Source organism: Brachycentrus maculatus, unplaced genomic scaffold (assembly GCF_059751285.1).
Source record: "Brachycentrus maculatus isolate JH-2025_06_01 unplaced genomic scaffold, ASM5975128v1 h1tg000294l, whole genome shotgun sequence".
Classification (NCBI taxonomy): Eukaryota; Metazoa; Arthropoda; class Insecta; order Trichoptera; family Brachycentridae; genus Brachycentrus; species Brachycentrus maculatus.
This window is the reverse complement of record NW_028281045.1, coordinates 278,892-305,000: the sequence shown is the minus strand read 5'-3', so window position 1 is coordinate 305,000 and position 26,109 is coordinate 278,892. Positions and strand designations below refer to the sequence as shown.

Below are 26,109 nucleotides of genomic sequence, written 5' to 3'. Positions count from 1 at the left end.
CTGAAAAATGAAAAATCATACTATCCCGTTCTAAAAAAAGTTAAGCTTCTTCTAAAATTTATGAAGTTTTGAAAAAAAGGTTTTATTTAATTTTTTAATTTTATTGAAAAAAACACTTGTTTTTTTACCACATACTTTTTATTTAGACTTGAAGATGGAAGCATAGCTTCCGAAACTAGTCGTTTTAGTAAAATAAACTCAAGTCCTAAAAAACAAATGTTTTTCTTTTACAATTTCATCGTGTCTTATCTCAAAGTGAATGCCGAAACAACAAATAAAATATTCTATATTGTTAATTTATTTCACATAGTTACATGAGTTTTTTTAAATAATTTAATTCATTTTCTAGCCATTTATACTTTACAATCTTAAAATTAATTACGGTGCTCTCTCCAATAATGAGAGGGACTTACACTTATTATTTATTTTTGATGTTTGTGGTGATAAAATTTATTTATATTATACGTAATTATATTTTACTGTGTTTTATTTTCTTTCTAGGATTAACATGTATATAATTAATTAAATTTATTTTGTACCATTTTAGTGTCTTCTATTTTTTTTCATATCTGTAGGAAGGTTATTGAAGTACTTGGTTCCCAAATATTTAATGTTCTTAGTTAAATTTTTATTTAGTAAATACCACTATTTCTTAAAATCTACCGTGACGCGTGTTTCGATGCATTCCGCATCATTTTCAAACACCGTATGTGAAGCTAATTCCAAAATTTAGATTTGGGTCCTTGGGACGTTGAAGGTTGAAGAAGGCGTAAAAGCTGTTTCTTTTTTATTTTTTTTTATTTAATTTTGCATCGAAACACGTCAGCTGTCCAAACTTAAAACACAGTAAGGGACATTTTTTTGTAGTAGGTTTTTTTTTGTATTTTTGGACTAAGTAAAATCTACTTAGTCCAAAAATGCGAAAAAAACGTATTACAAAAAAATTGTCCCTTACTGTGTTATGAGGTTGGACAGCTGACGTGTCACAGTAAATTTTCTAAGTGAAATTTTAATTAAAAATGAATAGGTTTTACCACAAAATGACTGCCGAATCAATAAATGAAAATTAAAGTTCCGTTGAAATTTATTTTATAACGTTCGTTTATTGCTTATTTGAGCGATTCTATTCAGCTCAAATATGCCGGCAATGATCAATATTCAATAACTCATACTAATGTAACAGTATGGTCGACAAAATATTTATATAACTTTTGTATTCATTTTGTGGCATGTCGATTATTATGGTTCTAAGGTACACCCACTCGACAAATTAATTTACAAAATACATCCTCGACAATTTGTCAACATCGACAATACAGGCACGCTCTTCCGAATGATATTGATTTTTTCGCAATTTGTTTTATTTTATTTTTAGCCGAACCACGATAATATTGAGGATTCGATATTAAATAATACACTTTTTCGCTGTTTTTGTAATCAGAGGCGAATGTTGTATTTTAAGCATTTCTATACGATACTTCATTCTGGCAATGTTATAAATAACAGTAAATATTACACATAACGCTCACTCCTTTCAAGAACGTCATAAATCAAAAAACTTGATTTTTCAGGAGAACGTTTTTAAATTTAAAAAATATAATACAATGTATTAAAAATAAATATCAAGCCACTTACTGAACTTTTCATTGTGCAACACATCTTTTTAGGTAAAACATGAGGGATTTTTCTCCATTTGAAAAATATTTAGTATGTTTAAAAAATAATTAAACAATACCTTTTCTTCAAAATGCAAAAACAATACTTTCTGTCCTGTAACGGGTAAATATTAGGTTAAAAATATGCCTCTTTTGCTGGGATATAGAACATTTTCTGGGCATTCCGAAAACATGCACAACTGAAAATTGACGATTTTTGATTTATGACGTTCTTGAAAGGAGTGAGCGATAAGTGGTCTGTGTTAGGTATTGTTCATACGTTTATTTAATTATTAGATTTTTTTACTGGCATTCTCTTTTAATAGAGGTTTCTTTATGGACGTGTGGAGCAAATGGATAACGAGAGAAATGACTAAGGAAATATATGTGGCGAATGTGAAAGGGAAAACAGAACGAGGACGACCGAAAAAGACTTGGCACGATCAGATCAATCAGAACCTAAAATCTGGCGGTGTCAAAAGTCTGCGTAATCGGAGGGCATGTATGACTAGATGTATGGATGTGAAGGAGGCGAGGAGTGTATGTCAGGACAGAAGAGTGTGGCGTTCCATCATCTCTGCCTACCCCTGCGGGGAAACGGCGTGATGGTAGTAGTAGTAGTAGTACTAGTACTACTGACATTTCTTGTTGGAACTGCATTTTATATATTGCAATAAAACAATAACTATAAAGTTATTTATTTATTTGACGTATAATTTTTAGAACTCCATAATTTATATTTTAAATATTAAAATATCTAGAATATCTAAAATACCTAAATACCTAAATACTTAAAATATGTTCAAAAGTCTGCGTAATCGGAGGGCAAATATGACTAGATGTATGGATGTGAAGGAGGCGAGGAGTGTATGTCAGGACAGAAGAGTGTCCTGACATACACATACAGTCCTACCTCTGCGGGGAAACGGCCTGAAAACGGAGTAAATGTTGACTTCAAACCCTGGTTTTTCGGGTCTGCTAAGTTATTTGTTTAATTTTTTTTTATTATTATTATTTAATGTAAAAACAAAAATAAAAAAATCATCGTGACAATTGTTTCGCTCTGTTGGGGCATTATCAAACTGCTGTGAATATTTAATGGACTGTGGGTCCGTATCTATAAATCTAGACACTTAAGTGATAACTAGTATTATCAGGTATAATAACGTGTACCAGACAGTAGCGTATTTTCTTAAAGCATTAGTTTCAAAGATAAAAAACGCTCCTCTATTACCAAGTCAGTGGAAATGTTCAAAGTACAGTAAACCCCCCTTTAACGTTGAGATAGGTACCGCGTTATCGGAGGGAACTTTATATGGGGTTAATGTTTTTGTTGTCCGCTTCCGTGGTGTAATGGTCAGCGTGTTTAGCTATCGTGCTGGAGGTCCTGGGCTCGATTCCCAGGGGGGTGAAAATAAATATTAGTGATTTTACAATGTAATATTTATTTAATATTACCCTGGACTGGTTCCTGAAGCGCAAGAGTGATCACTTTGCCTTCATGTAAGTAATGATCAAGATAACACTGCGTCAATTCGATGCAGTGCCCTATGCACCATTGGGTGCGAATAATGGTTATAAGTAAGTAAGTAAGTAATGTTTTGAATTGTATTTTTATGTTAAATGACTCATTTCAGTTATTTCTGCTGGTTGAAATGTAAAAATACACATTAGAACATTAACCCCATATAAAGTTCCACGCGATAACGCGGTACCTATATCAACGTTATAGGGGGGTTTACTGTATTGTTCATGTTTTACTTGTGATAATTGAGATTGTAATAATAAATTATAATTCAAATTTCGGCTAATTAGGTTGCGTTATGCCACCGAATATTGTTTAATTGTGCAACTGCAGTATTAATTAGTCCCGTGTAATGAGCAAGGATGATATGTTGCCCAACAGCTACCGCTCTAGTGTGGCGGTTGGCAACCTTACCTCACTGGTGCTCCGGATGCCTTCAGTCGTAAGTGACTACAGGCAGTCTTCGACATTCGTACGTAATATATCGCACTGGTGCTCAGGTTGCCGTCAGTCATCGGTGACTACGGGCGGTCTTCCACATTCGTACATATATTCGTGTATTTGATTACGCATTTTTATCGATTGTTGCGCGGTATGATCGATAATCCTGAAATTATCCGGAGCATTGGTCTGTATGTTACCTAAGACAGCGTCGGCATAGATTGTTTCACATTCCTATACACAGGACTGTACAATCTGCCGATGGTTATGCCTGTAGGAAGAGCTACCGCTATGTTGAACAATATCTCATTGGATATTAATCTGTTCCATGTGTCTGAAGGAGTTTTCCGAAGCGGGTTCTTCTACACCTTTAGCATTAGTATTCTTGCATATTTTCGATTTTAATGTATACGCTTTCAATTTTAAGTTTGTAATGTGTATGTTAATTATAAATAAATAAATGGAATTGAATTGAATATGTTTATATACCTTACTGGTGTTTCGATTGCCGTCAGTCATAAGTGACTACAGGCAGTCTTCGACATTCGTACATAATATATCGCACTGGTGCCGTCAGTCATCGGTGACTACGGGCGGTCTTCCACATTCGTACATATGTTTATATACCTTACTGATGTTCCGGTTGGCGTCAGTCATTAGTGATTGCAGACGGTCTTCGGCATTCGTACATAATATTCTTTACTGGTGCTGCGGTTGCCGTCAGTCATCAGTGACTACAGGCGGTCTATGGCATTTGTACATAGTATATTCTGAAATTTGAACGAGCAAGTTGTTTTTATTAATTGTCATAATTATTTATTATTTTTATTTTGTTTGTAAATAAAAAGAAGACTGGACACTGGCAGAAACATCCTCTCACTGGGTGACTGACAAATAAAAAAATAAATAATAATGTGAACGAGAGTCGGAATTGTACGAAAGTGGGGCAACCACCATTGCTTTGAGAAAAAATATTTTATAATATTTTTAAAATCTTATCTTCTTTTTACCCTCATCCGCACCTGAAGGTGCATAGGGCACTGCATCAAATTATTGCAATGTTAAGTTGATCGATAATTATATGAAGACAAGTTGAATAGTCTCACGCTTCAGGTACCTGTCCAGGGTAAAATTAAATAAATATTACAGTGTTAAATCACTAATATTTATTTATATGTGATATAAAATAAATATTGTACTGAAAAAAAAAACACTTTGACTTATTTTGATTGAAATCGAAACCGGGACCTCCGGCATGGTAGCCAAACGCGGTAACCACAACACTGTGGAGGTGGATTAAATGTTATTTCCATGTCAATCAATTCGGAATTAATTACACCCATGTAAATTACAGTATGCTATATACTTAATAAATTATCCAATAATGGCGGCACCATCTGCCGAAATTATATATCTATTAAAATTCCAAACATACGCAAGAAATCCAACAACAGTGCATGTATATATCTTTTTAAAAAATCAAGCAATGTGGATGTATAATAATGGTCATAATGGTGAACGTTACACAAGTGTATTAAGTGATCATTTGAGCCAGCCAAATGCTCAGACTTCCATCTTACTTTGTATAAAAAAAAACGAAGCTTCGTCTCAATTAAGCCTGTATAATATATAAGTTATTATTGTTTAACAAATCACAGAATTCCTGAATAAATGGAGGCGTCCGCCGCTCACCGTCGCCACTGCTAGGGAATCGCACCTTTGGGAACTCATTATGAAATTCATACGTAATATTGTCACTCGTTGTATACGGTAAATTTAACATTGACAAACTTCGCTCACTCCTTTCAAGAACGTTATAAATCAAAAAAAAATTCAGAAGAACGTTTTTAAAGTTTAAAAATATAATACAATGTATTAAAAATAAATATCAAGCCACTTATTGAACTTTTAACTGTGCAACGAATCTTTTTAGGTAAAACCTGAAGATTTTTTCTCCATTTGAAAAATATTTAGTAAATTTAAAAAAATAATTAAACAATACCTTTTCTTCAAAATGCAAAAACAACACTTTCCGCCCTATAGCGGGTAAATATTAAGTTAAAAATATGCCTCTCGCTGGGATATAGTATATTTTTTGGGCATTCCGAAAACATGCACAACTGAAAATTGACGATTTTTGACTTATGACGCTCTTGAAAGGAGTGAGCGACTTGTGTTGATTGACGTTTATTGGAATTTGGGGGTAGTAGCTAGTATAGCTAGTAAAATGAATAATATAACCTTACGTAATGTAGTCCTAAACGCAATACTCGACTTTGATAAATGGTCTAGTTACATAAAATTTGTATAACATCGCTCACTCAATGATAAATTAGAACGTAATGTATTATTTTATTTTATTATTTTAAGCGAAATAATTAGAATTATAGGTATTTACAACATTTTGAGTGTGTCCAAATACTTGTTCACAAAATCTGGATTATCTCCAATTACAGGAGTTATTTTCATATTATTTTTTGACATTATAAGAAATAGGTATCAAATTGTGGTAGAGTGGATTCGAACCAAAAAACTCTGACTTAAGAGTCTGCGACACTAACCACGCGACCACAACCCGACAAGTTATTAACTAAGTGACCACTTATATTTTGAGTGTGTCCAAATCTTTGTTCACAAATTGTGGGGTAGTCTCCACTTAGGAGTTATTTATATTCTCATTGATTGATTCGATGATTCTAAGATGAAGAAGTTTCTTCTTCATCTTTGATGAGATGTCAAAAAATAATAAGAATTATAGGTGTCACAACTTGTATATGAAACATCTATCGTTTTTGATATTTTATTTAAGCCAGGCAGGTCAGGTCGTAAGCCCTGGAATACTTAGACTTCCACCTTCTTTCATATATATTTATATATATAATTTTATTTTAAACACTTATCCGCACCCAATGGTGCATAGAGCACTGCATAATATAAACGCAGTGTTTTCTTGATCGTTATTAACACATGAAGGAAAGGTGATCAGCCCTCCGCTTCAGGAACCAATCCAGAGTAATATTGAAAAAATATTAGAGTGAAAAAATCACTTTTATTTATTTGACCCCTCCTGGGAATCGAACCCGGGACCTTCAATACGGTAATACGGAAATATATATATATATATATATATATATATATATATATATATATATATATATATATATATATATATATATATATATATATATATATATATATATATATATATATATATATATATATATATATATATATATATATATATATATATATATATGTATATATATATATATATATATATATATATATATATATATATATATATATATATATATATATATATATATATATATATATATATATATATATATATATATATATATATAAATATATATAAACATATACATATATATATAAACATATATATGTGTGTGTGTATACTATGGTGATCTGAGATTTAATTATGCATGTGATTTGAGTGTGCGTACCAATATATGCATGTTATCTGCTCCTCTAAAATTTCTCAATATTACAGTCACCGGTTATTTTCCGCGTAACATAATAATTTTTCGATGCGTCATTACACAAAATACAAGTGAGTCACTTCGAAGCGTTTTCACCAAAAAAATCTTTAGGCTATGGATGTTTGAATTTGGGATGAATTAACTTTTGTCGAGGGTCAAATATTATGTGTCGTTAACCCTATTACGTCGACGTTACATCAATGTAGCCGCGAACTCGCACACGGAGCGACGCAAAGTATTACACGATATATGTACGAGTTCTTAAATTTTGAGTAGTGTGGTTGCCATAATATCATAAATCTCATGACACGGTGTGTGAGTTAACAAGAGCCATCTATGGTTGGATTGGGAACGCTTTTTATTTAGCAAGGACCCTTTTCGGCTGTCCAATTTTAAAGCACAGTAAAGGACATTTTTTTGTAGTAGTTTTTTTTTGCATTTATGGACTAAGTACACTCAACTTAGTCAAAAAATGCAAAAAAAACTACTACAAAAAATGTCCCTTACTGTGTTTTAAATTTGGACAGCCGTTTTATTAAGATGTAAAATGTTTTAATGATATTTGTAGGAGTTTTTTATACCAAAAATTTGAGAAGTGCGGTTGTCAATAATGGGTGGAATTGGTGAATGTTGCACGTGTGTAAAGTGATCACTTAACCAGCCTATGACGGGCCGTAAGCCCTGTAAATACCCTAGACTTCTATATTCTTATTCATCTATGTTGAGATGTCAAATATAATATGTATGAAACTTTACATTTTAGATTTTAATTAAATATGCATTGTCCATGGACACGTGTATGGATTTCTAGCGAGTAGGTAATATTGATTACATGTAATGTACTACGTAATGTGTCACGTACTATTAGTTCTCATGTGAATATTCAAGACCCGCTTATTTTGGGCGTCATTTATTGATTTATATAACGATCAATATAACGCTGCAGAAAATTTGTGCCTTGTACTGCTAGCATGGGAAATAATATTTCTTTGGTACTTGATAGTTTTCAGCAATTCGTTTTATTTCACAATGACAATTCTATTAAATTTTCAATATAATGTAAATTCATTTATTTAAAAATACCAAAACTGTTAACTTTTCAGCAAAATTATCGGTAATTTCTTTTGTTTTACAATGTCAAGTGTATTATGTTTTCAGTTAAATTATCAATCATTTCCATTTATTTTACAATGCCTATTTTATTAAGTTTTCTGTTAAATTGTCAGTAATTTAATTTATTTTACAATGCCAATTTTATTGAATTTCCAGTTAAATTAACAGTACATATAATTTATTTTACAGTGCCAATTTTATTAAATTTCCAGTTAAATTATCAGTACATTTAATTTATTTTATAATGCTAATTTTATTAAATTTCCAGTTAAATTATCAGTACATTTAATTTATTTAACAATGCCATTTCTATTAAATTTCTAGTTAAATTATCAGTACAACATTTTGAGTGTGTCCAAATACTTGTTCACAAATCTGGATTATCTCCAATTATAGGAGTTATTTTTCATATTATTTTTTGACATCTCATCAAAGATGAAGAAGAATATGGAAGTCTGGGCATTTACGGGGCTGACGACCGTCATAGGCTGATTTGAGTGATCACTTAATACACACGTGTAACACGTTCACTTAAACCAGCCCTATGACGGTCGTCAGCCCCGTAAGTACCCAGACTTCCATATTCTTCTTCATCTTTGATGAGATGTCAAAAAATAATATGAAATTATCAGTACATTTCATTTATTTTACAATGTCAATTATATTCAATTTAAAATATATAAGTGTGCCTATCAAGCCGTACTTAAGGGTGTGTGAAAGGTGCGGCTGCACTGTGGTTAGGGCTAGAGGCGAGGCTTCAAAATCTGCCAAACAGATTGAGATTTCACGCCTTCTCGCTGACGTGAAATTTCCGAAGGAGAAAGCTCAAAATATGTGATCGCCACAACAGGGAAAGGTTGTTGGAAAATTTCGGAGGAAATTGAGGAAAGTTGTGAAAACGCAACATTTTTCACTATTTTTTTCCTTCTAAAGTCTCCCCGCTATTGTCCATGTTCCCACTAATAAAAAATAAGAAATAGCTATTTTCCCCTCTTCATCCTTCAACATCCCAAGAGCACGACTCTCAAATTTTGGCTATGTTACAGTGTTTGATTTTGATGTTCAGCGCATCGAAACATGTGTCAATACAACACTCTCCTTATCATTCATCGTTCACTTTTTGGTATTACTCAAAGTGAACTATGAATGATAAGGAGAGTATTATATTACCATACCACAAAGTTAACAATGCTTTTAATTTAGACTTAACATTTTCAATCAATTTCGCAACTTAGTTTAAAAAAATGCTTAGCAAGAGAAGGTCTGTCAGGAAGCCTAGATGCTTCTGTATCAGATCTAGAATTGCGCTGGGATAGCGTTCAATATCTCGTAGACTCTTACCAGATATGCTTCTTAGAGTCTTCATTTTGGATTATATTAAAATTAAAATTAAATACAATTGTTACAGACTTTTAAAAGAATTTTAAAGTATAGGCCTTGTGTATGTATGTAGTTAAGGGTGCGATGCTAGGGGATGCTAGGGGGTGGAAACCGAGGAGAGAGAACGGGGGGGAGCTGGAGGCTATATGACACGCAAAGGTCATATGAAAATACGGCCTAGGTCATTGTAATACCGACTGACATTCATTGAATTAAATCGAATAAACCTTCATTGTCGCATAGCGGATAAAGGAATCTACCCAACCGAATTTATAAATAGTGTATTTATATTTTGGCATGGTTTTTGTTTTCGTCTCTTGACTATATGTCGTCAATATCATACACTATATCGACCATTTCAACACCAGTTAAATAAAGATCGTTTTCTTTTGCCTAATCTACTCGTGATCATGAGATTATGTACTTGCGAATATCCCCTTTAGTTTGTTATTTATTTGGCTATACCCAGAAATTAACTATCGAAGTCCCGCGTAAAAAAAACATACAAATTAGGGGTTTTAGCGTTTTAAGTTTATGTTTAAAATTATGGAAGAAAATGTATTAATGACCCCTTTTGTTTTAATTTTGAAATACAACACGTTCGTGATGTGCTTTACGATTTATACTCATAATACGAACGTATTAATCTCCGCCTGTTTGATAATTATGTATAAGCCACGTATGGAAAGGTTCCTTCATGAACAAATACGTTTTCCTTGTGTTTTGGGCTAAACTTGAGTTCGCGTGCCTCTGGTTATTTGGCGACCATCACGAACCACCATTTTGATATTTGTTATTGGGTACCACCATACTTCGGACCGACTATACAAATATACTCACAAGTTTCATATCATTTAATAATAAACTCGATCTTGTAAAAAAAAATAATTAAATGCCATATTCTGATGTTATTTTTTTTACAATGCAAAAGTGTGCAAGTTTAACCCCTTAGATCGAAAATATTTAAAAAATCTTTTATACACAATAAAACTATGTATACGACGACATGTTTAATAAAATGAAATTGTATATGTAGGAGCTTTTTTTTATCAGTGCCTCACTTGAGATGAAACATCTATCCATTTTTAATTTAAGTTTTACTTGGTAAATACAACGTTTCTTAAATCTATTTTATCTTATCTAACATACAAAACATACATTTTGTCCACCTCCGTGGTGTAATGGTCAGCACGCTCGGCTACCGTTCTGGAGGTCCCGGGTTCGATTCCCAGGGGGGGTCAAATAAATAAAAGTGATTATTTCACTATAATATTTATTCAATACTACCCTGGACTGGTACGCGAAGCGGAGGGCTGATGACCTTTCCTTCGTGTTAACGATCAAGATGACACTGTGTTTATATAATGCAGTGCCCTTTGCACCATTGGGGTGCGGATAAGGGTTTGATGAACATACAAAAAGTCATAAACTGCAACGTTTGAAATATTATAAATTAATAAAAATATAAATGCCAATATATCCATAATTACAATATGACAATGACTTAAGCCTCCCCCCCATTGACAATGTTCCCACTGATAAAAAAAGAAGAAAAAAAGTAACAGCTTCAACCTCCTCTTCATCCTTCAACGTCTCAAGGACGCAACTCTAAAATTTCGACTGAGCTTCACATACGGTGTTTGAAAATGATGCGCAATGGATTATTGAATCACAATTCACAATAGATTTTAAGAAATATGTAGTTGTATTTACCGTGTAAAATTTAAATTTCAAATGATTAAAATTAATTATATTACAAAGTTTAAAATTACAGAAAACATCACATCGCGAATGTGCCCGATTAAGTATTGCGTCACCGAAACGTGATTTTTCAGTGTTCATCAAGAATACGTAAAACAGTTATACAATAATTCAGTTCTAAACGCATTTAATAATTATTATTCTAACTTTCTCCTCTGTTATAACAGTGAGTAACCGCGACCGGAGTGACTCACTCGGCGCTCGCTTTGGTTAAAAAAACTGAAACATAAGAAATAACTATGTAATGTAATTCCTCAAATCAAACCTCCTTCCTTTGTTTTTCCCTCTACCTCCTTCCCTAAACTCCCTTTTTCCTTTGCCTTCCTTATTATCATTTGTAATTTGTTTTTTTTTTAATGCTCAAGTGCTATCTACCCTCTGATTGCAAACAGTTATATATATGTATATGGTATCAAACGTTTTTGACCAATATCACTACATAGTCTGTTTTTGGTTGGTTGGAATATATTGCTTTTCAGCAATAAGCCCGCCAATGTACTTATTTATTTTCTGTACATGAAGTTCAAACAAAAAAATAAATTTTTAAAATATTTTTTATTTAAATCACAATTTTAAACATATTTAAAAAAAATGCAGAGACCCGCCCAGCCACCTTGTGTGTCTTGTCGATGGAGTTTTTTTTTATATAAAATACAATAGTAATTTATATAGCGCCATTTTACCATAAATATAAAAATACCAACTCTAGGCAAAGGTAAACTATATATATCGCTCACTCCTTTCAACAACGTCATAAATCATAAATCGTCAATTTTCAGTTTTGCATGTTTTCAGGATTGCCCAGAAAATGTACTATATCCCAGCAAAAGCGGCATATTTTTAACTTAATATTTACCCGCTACAGGACAGAAAGGGTTGTTTTTGCATTTTGAAGAAAAGGTAATGTTCAATTATTTTTTTGAATATACTTAATATTTTTCAAATGGAGAAAAAACATTATTTTTCAGGTTTTATAATACCTGAAAAGATCTGTTGCACAGTAAAAAGTTCAATAAGTGGCTTGATATTTATTTTTAAATATTTGATTATATTTTTGAACTTTAAAAACGATCTCCTGAATAATCAAGTTTTTTGTTATATAACGTTGTTGAAAGGAGTGAGGGAAGTGTGTCAGACGTGACCGCACTGTCGCGTGGCATTTTCGATTTTAATATTAGAACCACCTACCAATTTTTGCGAGATATTTCTTTTAAACAATTTCTTTCAAAGGTTCCTCTTTCTTCTTCCGTATCTGCGTCCCAACGCTACCCACTCCCCTCTTTCTCGCTAAAATTCTTCAAAGGCCCTTTTCGTTTGAAATGTGTTTGAAAATATTTCGTGCATTTGAAAAAATACCTGTACACGACATCTGCCCACTTTTATCATGACCTTTGTGTTTTGTAAATATCATTTTTGATCTGTTTATTTATGGTAAATATTTTTAAACGAGCAGAATTATTTAATTGCCTGTCCAAATACAAGCAATTAATTTGTACAAATACGTCTTAGTGGTGTAGTGGTTTGCGCATTTGGCTAACGTGCGTGAGATCCCGGGTTCAATTTATGTATATAATAATAATAATAATAATATAACAAAACCCTTATCCGCACCCCAATGGTGCATAGGGCACTACGTCATATAAACGCAGAGTTATCTTGATCGTTTACACATGAAGGAAAGGTGATCAGCCCTCCGCTTCAGGTACCAGTCCAGGGTAGTATTGAATAAATATTACAGTGAAAAAATCACTTATATTTATTTGACCCCCCCTGGGAATCGAACCCGGGACCTCCAGAACGGTAGCCGAGCGTGCTGACCATTACACTACGGAGGCGTTTTTTTTATGTATATAAAGGTTTCAATAAATATTAGCATTTTCAGACACCGCTTGAAACTGTTGCGGAACGCATCGAAACGCGTGTCATAATAGATTTTAAGAAATAGTGATCGAAATAGCGCTATATGAACTATCCCAAATTATTATTATTATTATCAATCGCCTGGTTCACAATATGATCAGGTTCTCTGCATCCTATGTACCCGTACCATCTCAATTACCTTTCCTCTACCTTACTATTGATGCCTGTTACACCCAGGCTTCCACGAATGCGTGAACTCTTTATTTTGTCTCTAAGGCAGTCGGCTGTCCAAACTTAAAACACAATAAGGGACATTTTTTATAGTTTTTTTTTGCATTTTTGGACTAAGTGGAATCTACTTAGTCCAAAAATGCAAAAAAAACGTACTACAAAAAAGTCCCTTACTGTGTTTTGAGTTTGGACAGCCGCAGTGTAAAAATCGATAAATTATAGAGGTACACTAAAGAAAAAAAAACAATGTTTGTTTAATATTGATTTATTATTAAAATTAATATAATCCGAATACATAGATAACATATCGCTCACTCCTTTCAACGTCATATATAAAAAACTGGATTTTTTTTAAGAGATCGTTTTCAAAGTTTAAGAATATAATGAAATGTGTAAAAAATAAATATCAAGCCACTTATTGAACTATTTACTGTGTAACAGATCTTTTTAGGTTTTTCCTAAAAAAAACTGAAGGTTTTTTCTCCATTTGAAAAATATTTAGTATATTTGAAAAAATAATTAAACAATACCTTTTCTTCAAAATGCAAAAACAAACACATTCTGCCCTGTAGCGGGTAAATATTAAGTTAAAAATATGCCGCTTTTGCTGGGATATAGTACATTTTCTAGGCATTCCGAAAACATGCACAACTGAAAATTGTCGATTTTTGATTTATGACGTTCTTGAAAGGAGTGAGCGATATCTGCAGGGTGTCTTGGGTCGAATGCGGAATGATTTCGGCAGCTGCACAGTTACGCTTCCCGGAGGGAGATATGGCTCCTGCCCATGTGGACCACCGGTGACCGTGGCACACTCGCGGGATGTGCAATCGGCCCGTCAGCTGATTGGCTCGAGCGACCAATAAGAAATAACGACCGATGACGTCACAGCCAATTAGTTTTTTTTCATCACTCGCTAAACTAATAATAGTGTGTCCCTGCAAGAGATCGACAATCAATCTCATCGGTCGAGTATTGTAGGTCTATCATTATTTTACTTGTATATAAACCGACGTATTCCTTTAAAGGGGTGTTACGCCAGCTTATGACTCACCAAAAAATGAAAATATGACCTCAGTAAAAGTGCCTTAGTTTTCCAGATATTTTTATTTTTATTAATTTTCCGAACATCTACGCCTTAGACCAGTTTTTCAGTAAGATATATATATATATATATATATATATATATATATATATATATATATATATATATATATATATATATATATATATATATATATATATATATATGTATATATTTTATAAAGAGAAATATTTGTGTTTTTATTATTTACACAAATATTTAAATTTCATACTATTTTTGTGAGCCTAAGCGGCTCATTATAAGAAAAAGGTATCAAATTGTGGTAGAGTAGGTTCGAATCGAGAAACTCTGACTTCAGAGTCCGCGACACTAACCACGGGACCACAACTCGACACATTATTAACTAAGTGACCACTTATATTTTGAGTGTGTCCAAATCTTTGTTCACAAATTCTGGGGTTGTCTCACTTATGAGTTATGTATATTGTCATTAATTGATTCGGCAGTCACTTTGTACCATTTTATTTTTTGACATCTTAACATAGACGCAGAAGAATGTGGAAATCTGGGCATTTTCTCACCAATAGATGTCTCTAGTGGAAATTTACAATGTTGCGAAATTGGATCATATATATGTAGAACTTCCAAGAATTTGAGTTATGTGGTTGTCAATCATGGGTAGAATTGGTGAATGTTACACGTGTATTAAGTGATGACTTAAACCAGCCTATGACGGTCTTCAGCCCCGTAAATGACAAACTGCCATATCCATCTTCATCTTCGTTGAGATGTCAAACAATACAATTAATATGAAGCCATTTTAGTTGAATGCAAGAAAATGATTCATGTTTTTTTGTTGTCGATATTATTGGCTCGGCAACTTTTCGTATTTCACCTCTAGAAGGTCGGAAGCAGCATTAAACGAACTACAGCGCCATTTACTTTGTATTTGTTTATAAAAAAATCTCATTACTTTGTCGAGTTTTGTAGCAGGTGACGTCACTGAAATTGTTTTTTTTTTATAGAAAGAATGTACAAAAAGTTTCAATCTTACGTTAGCCGTTTTTTTCAAGCGTCACGAAGCCTTAGAAGCATTAGAGATTGATCAATATTTCTTAGAATTGAAATGACATTACGAAATAAATTCAATGAATACTTTAAACAACGAGATAAATTAAATGAATACTAGAAGGAAACTGAAAACGCATTTGTTTGCTAAATCATTTCCACCATGATATTTTCCCCAATTCATTCACAGTGAAGCGCCCTTGAGGTAGTATTTAACGAAAATGGCGCTATAAAAGTTATCCGAATTTATTATTATTATCTAGTACCTTCATATAAGGCAAAAAATAGTATAAGAATATATCGTAGTCATACAGGAGAAAGTGACCAAGTGCATCTTTTACAAAAACGTGATCATTGACTATTTGATATCATACTAGCTTAATATTGCCCTGAAAAAATCCCACAAGGTTTTTTAACTTGGAAGCATAATAGATTGACTTGTTAAAAATGACTAACTGCATTGATGTTTATTTTCTTGCCAAGCAAAAGTGACTTACATGGCTTTCCTGAAGATTTTACGATTTATTAGTTGGTCACATTCTCCTATACGACTACGTGTATATGTATATATGTATATTTGTATATATGTATATATATATATATATATATATATATATATATATATATATATATATATATATATATATATATATATATATATATATATATATATATATATATATATATATATATATATATATATATATATATATATATAGGGTCCGCCAAATAACTTTTTTTTTTTTAAAACAGGGCGCAAAACATCGAGTGTAGCTTCGGCTGTGTGGCACGTAGCGCCGTCCTGTTGAAACCAAATGTTGCCAATATCCTCCTCTTCAATTTTTGTGAACAAAAATCCGTTCAACATGGCCCGATAACGATCGCCATTGACTGTAACGGCCACTCCTTGCTCATTTTCAAAGAAAAATGGCCCAATTATGCCTCTGGACCAAAATCCGCACCAAACAGTGACTCGTTTTGGGTGTACCGGCTTTTCAATGTATGCGTGCGGGTTTTCTGTGCCCCAAATACGACAATTTTGCTTGTTTACATACCCGCCAAGATCAAAATGAGCTTCATCCGAAAAGATGATTTTTTTGGCAAAATCGGCATCTTCTGTAAGTCGATCGCAGGCCCACTCAGCGAAGCGAAAACGCATTGGATGGTCAGTTGGCTTCAACTCCTGAACCAATTGGACTTTGTATGGCGTCATACCAAGGTCTTTATGCAAAATTCGTCTCAATGATGTCTCCGAAATGTTCAATTGTTGAGAACGACGGTGAATTGATGTTGATGGCGCTTCACGCACACTTTCTGCCACAACATCGATATTCTCGGGTGTACGCACTGTTTTTGGCTTTTCACGCTTTGGTTTATCGATGAGGATGCCAGTTTCTTTCACTTTTTTCACAAGATAACGAACATACGGAGCTGACGGTGCTTCTCTTCTTCCAAAAACCGTACGCAATTTTCGCACACATTCTGCAACATTACCATGATTTTCAAAGTAATGTCGCAATATTTCCCAGCGTTGTTCAAGCGTATACACAACCATATTCGCTCAGCGGAAGGATAAAACTAATTATCTGTCAAATCAGACATGAGCTAAGTGTTACCATTCACGAAATAAGCACTTGTCTGCTGGTAGGATAGTAAGGATAGGGAAGGTAAATGTGAAAAATACATCACAAACACCCAGACCAATTCAAAATTAATCTTTCTTCAATTAATTTTGCATTAATTGGCGGGAATCGAACCAGCGATGCCAGTTTCGCAGTCGAGCGTCCACCTAACTACGCCACGGCACCTGTCAACCTGCAAGCCTGCAAGCCTGCATCGTATTGACGCAGTGTTATCTTGATCATTACTTACAGGGTGATTACTCCTGCGCTTCAGGGACCAGGGTAATATTAAATAAATATTTTAGTGTAAAATCACTAATATTTATTTTCACCCCTCACCCTGGGAATCGAACCCGGGACTATTGCATTTATCAAACGAACAGCGGCGGTCAGGTCAGTCTATATACAGATCAATCGAGTATGTAATATGTGCGAAGGATTGCATCTATATATTTGGCAACACGTGTTATCAGCGAATCATCGCGTAATCTATACACGTTTACAAAACATGACATTGTATTGGCAACACAGATACTGAATCGTCATCCGAGTCGCACCTGCTATACGGCAAGACGACAATAGGAAATTAACTAATCCAATAGATGCCTCTAGTGAAGTTCTAGTGATTCAAGAACAATGTTTCGAACTTCGTTCATATAAGTATATAGATCTTTCAAGAATTGTAGTGTGGTTGTCAATAATGGGTAGAATATAATGTAGTAACCTGCTTTATTTTGACATCTCAACATAGATGAAGAAGAATATGGAAGTCTGGGCATTTACGGGGTTTACGACCGTCATAGGCTGGTTTAAGTGATCACACTCGTATAACACTCGCCAAATCTACCCATGATTGAAAACCACACTACTCGAATTCTTGACACTTCTATATAAGTATATGGTTCAAACTCGAAACATAGTGCTTGACTCGCTAGAGTTTTATTAGAGACACCTTTTTCATCTATGTTGAGATGTCAAAAATAACATATCTTCTTCTTCTTTTTAATGGCTTTTCACCCTTCTTGAGTGTCCTAGCCAGTGTCGAGTTAAATAATGCGTAAATAGTTGTTATATGTATGAGAAAAGTTCATTTTATTCGCCCGCGTGGATATCTAGAAAGATCAGTCGAACCGATAATTGTTCGGCTTAAAAATAATCGGCTTTTTGCAAATAAAAAAAAGATATCGCTCGATTATTCACGCACCTAAATGATATTTGCGTAACAGACCATCGCGCCGAGTCACGTGCTCGGGCAGCCGGTAGACTCGTCACGGACTATAAATACTCCGTGTATTCACTCTATGAATAGACAAATTTCGCTGGAGCATTACATAGGCAGGTACTCAATTTTAGACTATGGTAAACACGTGCGCGGGAAAATATATATTTTTGATAGGTTTTATTCGATTCACTTGTTTGTGTTTTTTCCGAGATTCGTATTTAATTTTGGAACACGAAAGGTGAAATGAGAAGGCCGGGCCATTAGAACTCCGGAAACTGAAGTACTAGCTACCCATGTGTATTCTTTTGTCTTTTGTTTACGTAAATCCCGATTCCCAGGAAGGGGGGGGGGGGTCAAATAAATATAAGTGATTTTTTCACAATTGTTCATTCCAAATCTGTGTATTTCTTAGAATAATTTGTGTATTAAAGTTGTATTCAGAAATGTAAGGCATAAATGTATTCGAGAAGAACAAAAAGATGCAGTTCATTAAGTTTACAATATTGTCCCCACCGCATGCAACTCTTTTAAAATCGTATATAAGGGGTGGAGGACCAATATTTGTGTGCTCAGATTAGATTAATATTCAAATGTGTATACATCGCGCTCGCTCTTTTTCTATTGGTGTCGCTTTGTTCTTCTCGCCCTAATAAGTGTTTTATAATTTTCGATATATTGGTGTCAGTTTGTTATTTTCACCCTTACGACTTTGTAATTTTTGATAAGTAAATAATTGTCTTCATTTGCGCGTTTACGTCTTCCTCATCACAAGAGTTCCAGTACCATTAGCAGTAACACTAATATTTATTCAATATTACCCTGGGATGGTATCTGAAGCGGAGGGCAGATCACCTTTCCTTCGTGTGTTAACGATCAAGATAACACTGCGTTTATATGATGCAGTGTCCTATACACCATTGGGTGCGGATAAGGGTTAGAACAAGAAGATTATTATCGCAATCCATTTTTGTATCAAGAATGCTACATATATAATTGTGTTTAATACATCCCAAGTTTGCTAATCCGGTGATGTGTGGTTGTCCCCAGAACGGCGACCTGTGCATCTCGATCCTGCACCCGCCCGTGGACGACCCGCAGAGCGGCGAGCTGCCGTGCGAGCGCTGGAACCCGACGCAGAATGTGCGCACCATCCTGCTGTCCGTCATCTCGCTGCTCAACGAGCCCAACACCTTCAGCCCGGCCAACGTGGACGCCTCCGTCATGTACCGCCGCTGGAGGGACACCAAGGGCAAGGACAAGGAGTACGAGAACATCATCAGGTGGGCCAACCGTCACTCATTCATACATCCATTCATTTGTATAAAAACATTTTTTTGTAACAAACCATCTATCATTCTTTAAAAAGGTGGAAGTTTGACCATTCCAGGGTATTTTTCAACTTCTTAAAGATGAAGGTATGATAGATGTTCAAATGGTGATGATAGGAAAGCTGAGATAAGTATTTACGATAAAATGACCAAACTATGACCTAGAGAATAGTGAATATTCCAAGTGTGTAAAGTGGTCACTTAACCACCCTATGGCATTTCATAATCCCTGCATACATATCGGTCACTCCTTTCAACAACGTCATATATCAAAAAACTTGATTTTTCAGGGGATCGTTTTTAAAGTTCAAGAATATGATAAAATGTTTTAAAAATAAATATGAAGCCACTTATTGAACTTTTTACTGTGTAACAGATCTTTTATGGTAAAACCTGAAGGTTTTTTTTGCCATTTGAAAAATATTTAGTTTTTTTTTTAAAATAATTAAACAATACCTTTTCTTCAAATGCAAAAACAATATTCCGAAAACATGCACAACTGAAAATTGTCGATTTTTTATATATGACGTTGTTGAAAGGATTGAGCGATATATGTTTATATATTTGTTTTTATTTACTAATCCAACTAGTATTCGGGCAGTCTTGTATCAACTTTAAGCCTAGCATTTGTTAAGTCGCAACTTAATTTTTTTTTTAAAAACACTGTTTTTGCATTGGAAAAATAAGTTCTTCTTCAAAATAATTATATGGTTTTGAAAAGAAAAGAGTAATTGAAAGGTTAGGAGTTAAAAAAGTATATAAAAATATTTTTTATATATTCAAAAAAAAAACATAAAATATCCAATAAGCATTCTTTAAAAAAATGGGGCGTGAACAAAGGACCGACCTCTTGCGTCATTGTCCGCGTTCTGAAATTGAATTCTGAGAATTTCCCCTTAATGATGACGATTTTGTGCAGTTTCTATTTTCTCGCAAAAATTCAACTGTTGAGTGGTCAAAGAAAATATTTGGTAAAGTTCGCCAAATAAAAGCCTAAGGGCGTTTGTGCACTACACGGAATTTTACCATCCAGCAGTCTGGTTTTGAAAAATGAAAGCGACTACGACAGTTTAGCATGATAGAATTTACGCGCACACCGATCAAGAGCACCGATCCGAAGAAAGATGGACAAAAGCACAAGCCAATCCAAGCCAATCATCGTTTTAAAACGCTAACTGACGTGCCGGACGGTAAAATTCCGCGTAATTCCGTGTAGTGCACAAATGCCCTAACAGTGAAGGCTAAACTGGCAATACATAATCGAGTCTTGGTACCCCACCCTAATGTATAGACACGAAACATGCAGTTGGCAAAAAGGATGAAAGTAGACTGAATACAGTGGAAATGCGATTTTTAGAGGAATGTGTGGAACAACGATGTATAATAGATGATTGAATGGTGAAATAAATAAAGAATGCAAGGCTGAAATAAGTATTGTTGATGAAATTAAGAAGGGTATGTTGAGATTGTTTGGAGATGTGGAATGAATGAGTGAAAAAAGAACGGTTAAACAAATAGTGGCGGGGGGAACGGACTGACTTCAAAATATATACGGGGAATATTGAAGTCAGCAGTGTACTGACGTGAAATAAATTTATACAATAGCAGTACCAAATCAGTACCGACTTGCCTTGTGTTTGAAGTCAGATAATGACTCAATGTTTATCTGACCATATATATTTTTACCTCGATAGATCTTCCATTTTGTTGTTCTGTCGCCTAAGGTCTGGGCACTGCTCACTGCCTGTGCATCTCTGTAAGATAAAGTGCGTTACATCACCATATTGCGAATGTGGACAAGATATAGGGGATGCAAACCAACCGTTCTTTCAGTGTCCGCTCACAACAGAGAAGGAGAACTTTCTAAATATAATTTTTATTTGAAGCACTAACTTTGTGATTTTCCATTTTATAATTAAAATGTAACTTTGTTTTAAAATTACTATAAATATAGTAATTTTAAAACAAAGTAATATTTTAATTATACTTTCTAAATAGCTTAACACAGGCAGGAATCCAACTCTTCACCCAAGTATCCACCCTTCTTTCCAAACCTAATTCTAGAATTGCGGTCATAATTTCTACAATGATAAACCTAAACGCATTAAAACTATTTTGTATTTATTGTTATTGTTATTTTCTATTATTTTTTTGTTTGTAAATAAAAAAAATACTGGTCATTGGCAGAAATATCCTTTTACTTCTAAAAATACTAATTTTCTTCATGTATTTTGAGATATCATTAAAGTCTTTTGTTGTTTCCAGAAAACAAGCGCAGATCGCAAAGGCAGAGGCTGACAAGGAAGGAATCGTTGTACCACTTACATTAGAAGACTACTGCATCAAAACCAAAGTTAAGCCTCAAACGCAAGAACCTCAGGTAACCCATCTGTTCTCTTTATACTTGCGGTACATAGATGTACCGCAAACGAACGCGATGACCGCGCTATCGTGGACAGCATGACGTAACCACGCCTTTAAAAAAACTGGTGACACGAGGTATATTCTCTCTCGTCATCTCACCAGCCGCGTGAACTGCCGCCACATTCTACATCAGTACATAGTCGTTATAAAATTTGTAACTTTAAATAATTTTTGTGAATACAAAAACCTAGTACTAAAATTTGTAGTAAAACCTAGTACATATTGAATGTAAAAATAACAAAGAAATTAGATGTTTATAGCTTTTTGCTACTGGTGTCCTTTTCATTAGCACTTTCACCATCCAAACTTTGAATTTAAAGCGTCCATTATCCCCTCAGACGATGAAATATTTTTTTAAAGTTTTGTACTGATATTTCTTGGCGGAACTGCATTTTACATAATAAAATAACAACTATGTAGTTTTTTCCACATATATTTTATTTGGCATCTGATGATGTTTGTCTAGTGATATTGGTAACGTCGAAACCCGGTCACCGCACCGGTCAAATAAAAAATATGTAGAAAAAATATGTTTTTTTTATCGCTTGAGAATTTTTAAGATTTGTAATCATTATATAATATGTAATTATCCTAAATTGCTTTTCCTTCTTCTTGGAAGAGCAAATTCTGATCGAGTGGTGAGAATAGCAGTAGACAGCAGCATAATGATGGGGACTGACCGGAGTCAATTTGTTGTAACGTAACACGTTACGATGCGAGCATTCGTATAAACAGTATAGCGTTCCGAGTACACCATCCGAAGTCGGATGCTCGCCGGGAATTTTACATCGCTACGAAATGCTCCGGTCAGTCCCTACTTTAAGAGGTAACAGACCCCCAGAAAGACAACGTAAACAATGGAAAGATAGCTGCTCTTCCACCTCCCAGGAGCAGACTCCGAGAATAACGGGACACAGTCCTAACTAAAGAAGAAGGTATGTAAATATATTCTAAAATCTTTGTTTTATTTCCAGCTCGACATGACAGATTTCTACGATGACGACTATGATCTTGACACAGACGAGGATGAGCAGTCGGGAGCGGACTCCGACTACCAGGACGGGGACGACAGCGGAAACGGAGAGTCGTGAACTCCGTCGCCATCCGCCCGCTCCGCCAGTCTGGAAACCAAGCACCTCACCCCTCCCCCGCCGCGCCGTGGATCGACCACTCCGATCCAACTCAATCAGGATGGCATTCTGCCACTCGGGTGCTCCTACTCCCGCGAGCATTAAACTAAGCCTCGTTAATTAGCTTACCTAGTGTTTTGAAGACCTCTCACATTGTTGACAAATCACCCGTTTGAAAAATGTCATATTTCTAGAGCCGCACTATTCGAGTTTGCGCATTTTGTTTAAGTAGTTACGGAATCAAATATAGATGAAACATTACTCGCAAACGTAGGTTATTTTTGTCGTTTTGAGCGGCCCATTTTCTATTTCGTTTGGTTTGGTGTTGTGATTTCACTAGCTACTGCGGAGCGGTGGAACTGCCCGATTAGTTGTGAGGCCGTGCCGGAATTCGGAAGCTGGTGCGATACGGACGCTTTGTAATTAATGCGTTAGAATTTTATGAATGTGTAAGTGTCGGAAGTAGAATATCTACACGTGTTACACACTCTCACCCATTAATGTGTTCGTGTGAGGGGTCGTATGTCTTATTCTTAAGATGTTCATTTTCACTTCACTTTTGCATTCATTCCTTTGTCCTTAAAATTATATTTAATGAAATTAACTGACTGCCTGTCATCCGATTTGCCAACTTTCGCTAAAATTTTCAAAAAGACTCATTCATATGTTTGTGTCATCAGACACTTTTCGTTTATTTCATATTTTCTCTGTATCCGATCTTTTACACAAAGATTTGGTATAATGTAAAATGTAATCTAATTGATGGCGATCGTTCTTTACTATTATCGTGTCCTATTTACGTAATGTTAAAAATAAGATTGTGTAACGATAATCAAACTGATTGCTCCATGACTATTAGTCTTTTACTCCTGAAATATAATGCAACTCTTCACGTATAGTCAAATTCTCAATACTGACAAAATATTTTAAAATATGCTGAATCTTTTGAACGTATAAAAATTGATTATTTTTGATGTTTTGGCTCGAGTCGTAATTGCAAAAGTATTGTCTTGTCGAGTTTAATTTGTTTATTTTTATTATAAAGCTTCTAGAATGATTGGAAAATGTCATTAATAAATAATAAACAAACAAAAAACAAAAAAACAAAAAAACTAATAGCAGTCGCTGTCCATCGTTTTTAAAACATTTGATGTTTCTATGCACTAGTGGTATTATAATAATATTAATGTATGGGTATATGAAATTATATATATATATATTCTGTTTAACCTGCTTGAAATATTCATTTCAATAGTATGATGTATCTTTTAAATTTCTGACTAGATATGTATTAATTATTAGTTACATTTAAATTCAGTTCTGATAATTGCAATTAGTGTGCTAGATACGATTTCTGTAAAGAAAATTGTTAAGATGCATAAATCGCTCACTCCTTTCAAGAACGTCATAAATAAAAAAACTTGATTTTTCAGGAGAACGTTTTTAAAGTTTAAAAAGAAATCACAATGTATTAAAAATAAACATCAAGCCACTTATAGAACTTTTTACTGTGCAACAGATCTTTTTAGGTAAAACCTGAAGGTTTTTTCTCCATTTGAAAAATATTTAGTATATTAAAAAAAATTATTAAACAGTACCTTTTCATCAAAATGCAAAAACATCATTTTCTGCCCTGTAGCGGGTAAATATTAAGTTTAAAATATGCCTCTTTTGCTGGGATATAGTACATTTTCTGGGCATTCCGAAAACATGCACAACTCAAAATTCACGATTTTTGATTTATGACGTTCTTGAAAGGAGTGAGCGATATCATGCTTGTATTATTGAAATTCAGTCTATTTTTATTTCTCGTAAACTTATTTTTGCTTAAAGGTGTGCACGTGTACTTTATGTTGATATGATCTTGCTTATTGAGTGTCTTTTTATAAAGCTCATTTGAATATTGGTTAAGTGTATTCTAATTTAAATTTTTAAGTAGGAAAATATTTTGCGCAATAATATCAAAAGAAATAAAATGATAAATTGCTTTTTTGTACTTATTATTATTTTTTTAAATACCTTTGCGCGTAACAATTGTTATTTGTCAAAATTGTGATGTAACTTTCATTAAATTCTCTCCGTGTTTTGAGCCCAATTATGTAATTTTGTGGATTTAATATTAACGATAATCTAAATTAATGTATGACTAAATGTAATAGCTATATTTTTCAAAAGATTTCTTAGTGAACGTAAGATGTGTGGATCTATTGAAGATCTAGTTAAGGCTTCGTGTAGGTGAAAGCGATCTCCAAACTCGTTATACATTGTACTTTGAATTACAAAGTAATTTTTTGCTTTTGGAACATTATCCTGTCTTCAAAATTTAATGTTTTGGCTACGTCTAGTTGTAAGAAACCACTAGACAGGATAGTCGAGATAACAAGGAAACGTAATAAAAATATAAAATTCAAGAAAAACGATAAAAAAATGTGAATTTGTAAATATAATAAAATATTACATCGGTTTAATTTATTTTCAGTGAAACGTAATTCTTATTAATACAGGATTATATTTTTTAGGAAAAAAAATGTGTAATTATATTGATATATTATTATGTATGTCATTTCCTGACATTTTCAGAATACATGCATAGTTTTGAATAATTTTGTTTTTTTTTTTAAACATTTTATTCCTATCTCCTCCATCCATCATTCCATATCCTTTGTAATAAACGTCACATTCCCTGGGTTATAATTACAGTGAAGAGATAGGTAAAAAATAAATATTCATTTATTTTCTTTTTGGGATCATTCATTCCCGTCAATACTGATCGACAGCCAGTTTCAAAATGCCAAATCTAT

General features: G+C 33.8%; 1 protein-coding gene across 1 annotated transcript in view; it reads left to right on the top strand.

Moving 5' to 3' along the window:
• The window catches only part of LOC148304981 (ubiquitin-conjugating enzyme E2 R2), a 90,895-nt gene extending 64,984 nt beyond the window's left edge, over nt 1-25,911 (top strand). The window contains exons 3-5 of the mRNA XM_088267411.1: nt 19,474-19,706; nt 22,020-22,134; nt 23,153-25,911. Coding sequence (XP_088123537.1) covers nt 19,474-19,706; nt 22,020-22,134; nt 23,153-23,269 — 465 coding nt within the window. The 3' untranslated portion in view covers nt 23,270-25,911. The remainder of the gene's footprint in view (nt 1-19,473; nt 19,707-22,019; nt 22,135-23,152) is intronic.
• The last annotated feature ends 198 nt before the right edge of the window (nt 25,912-26,109 follow it).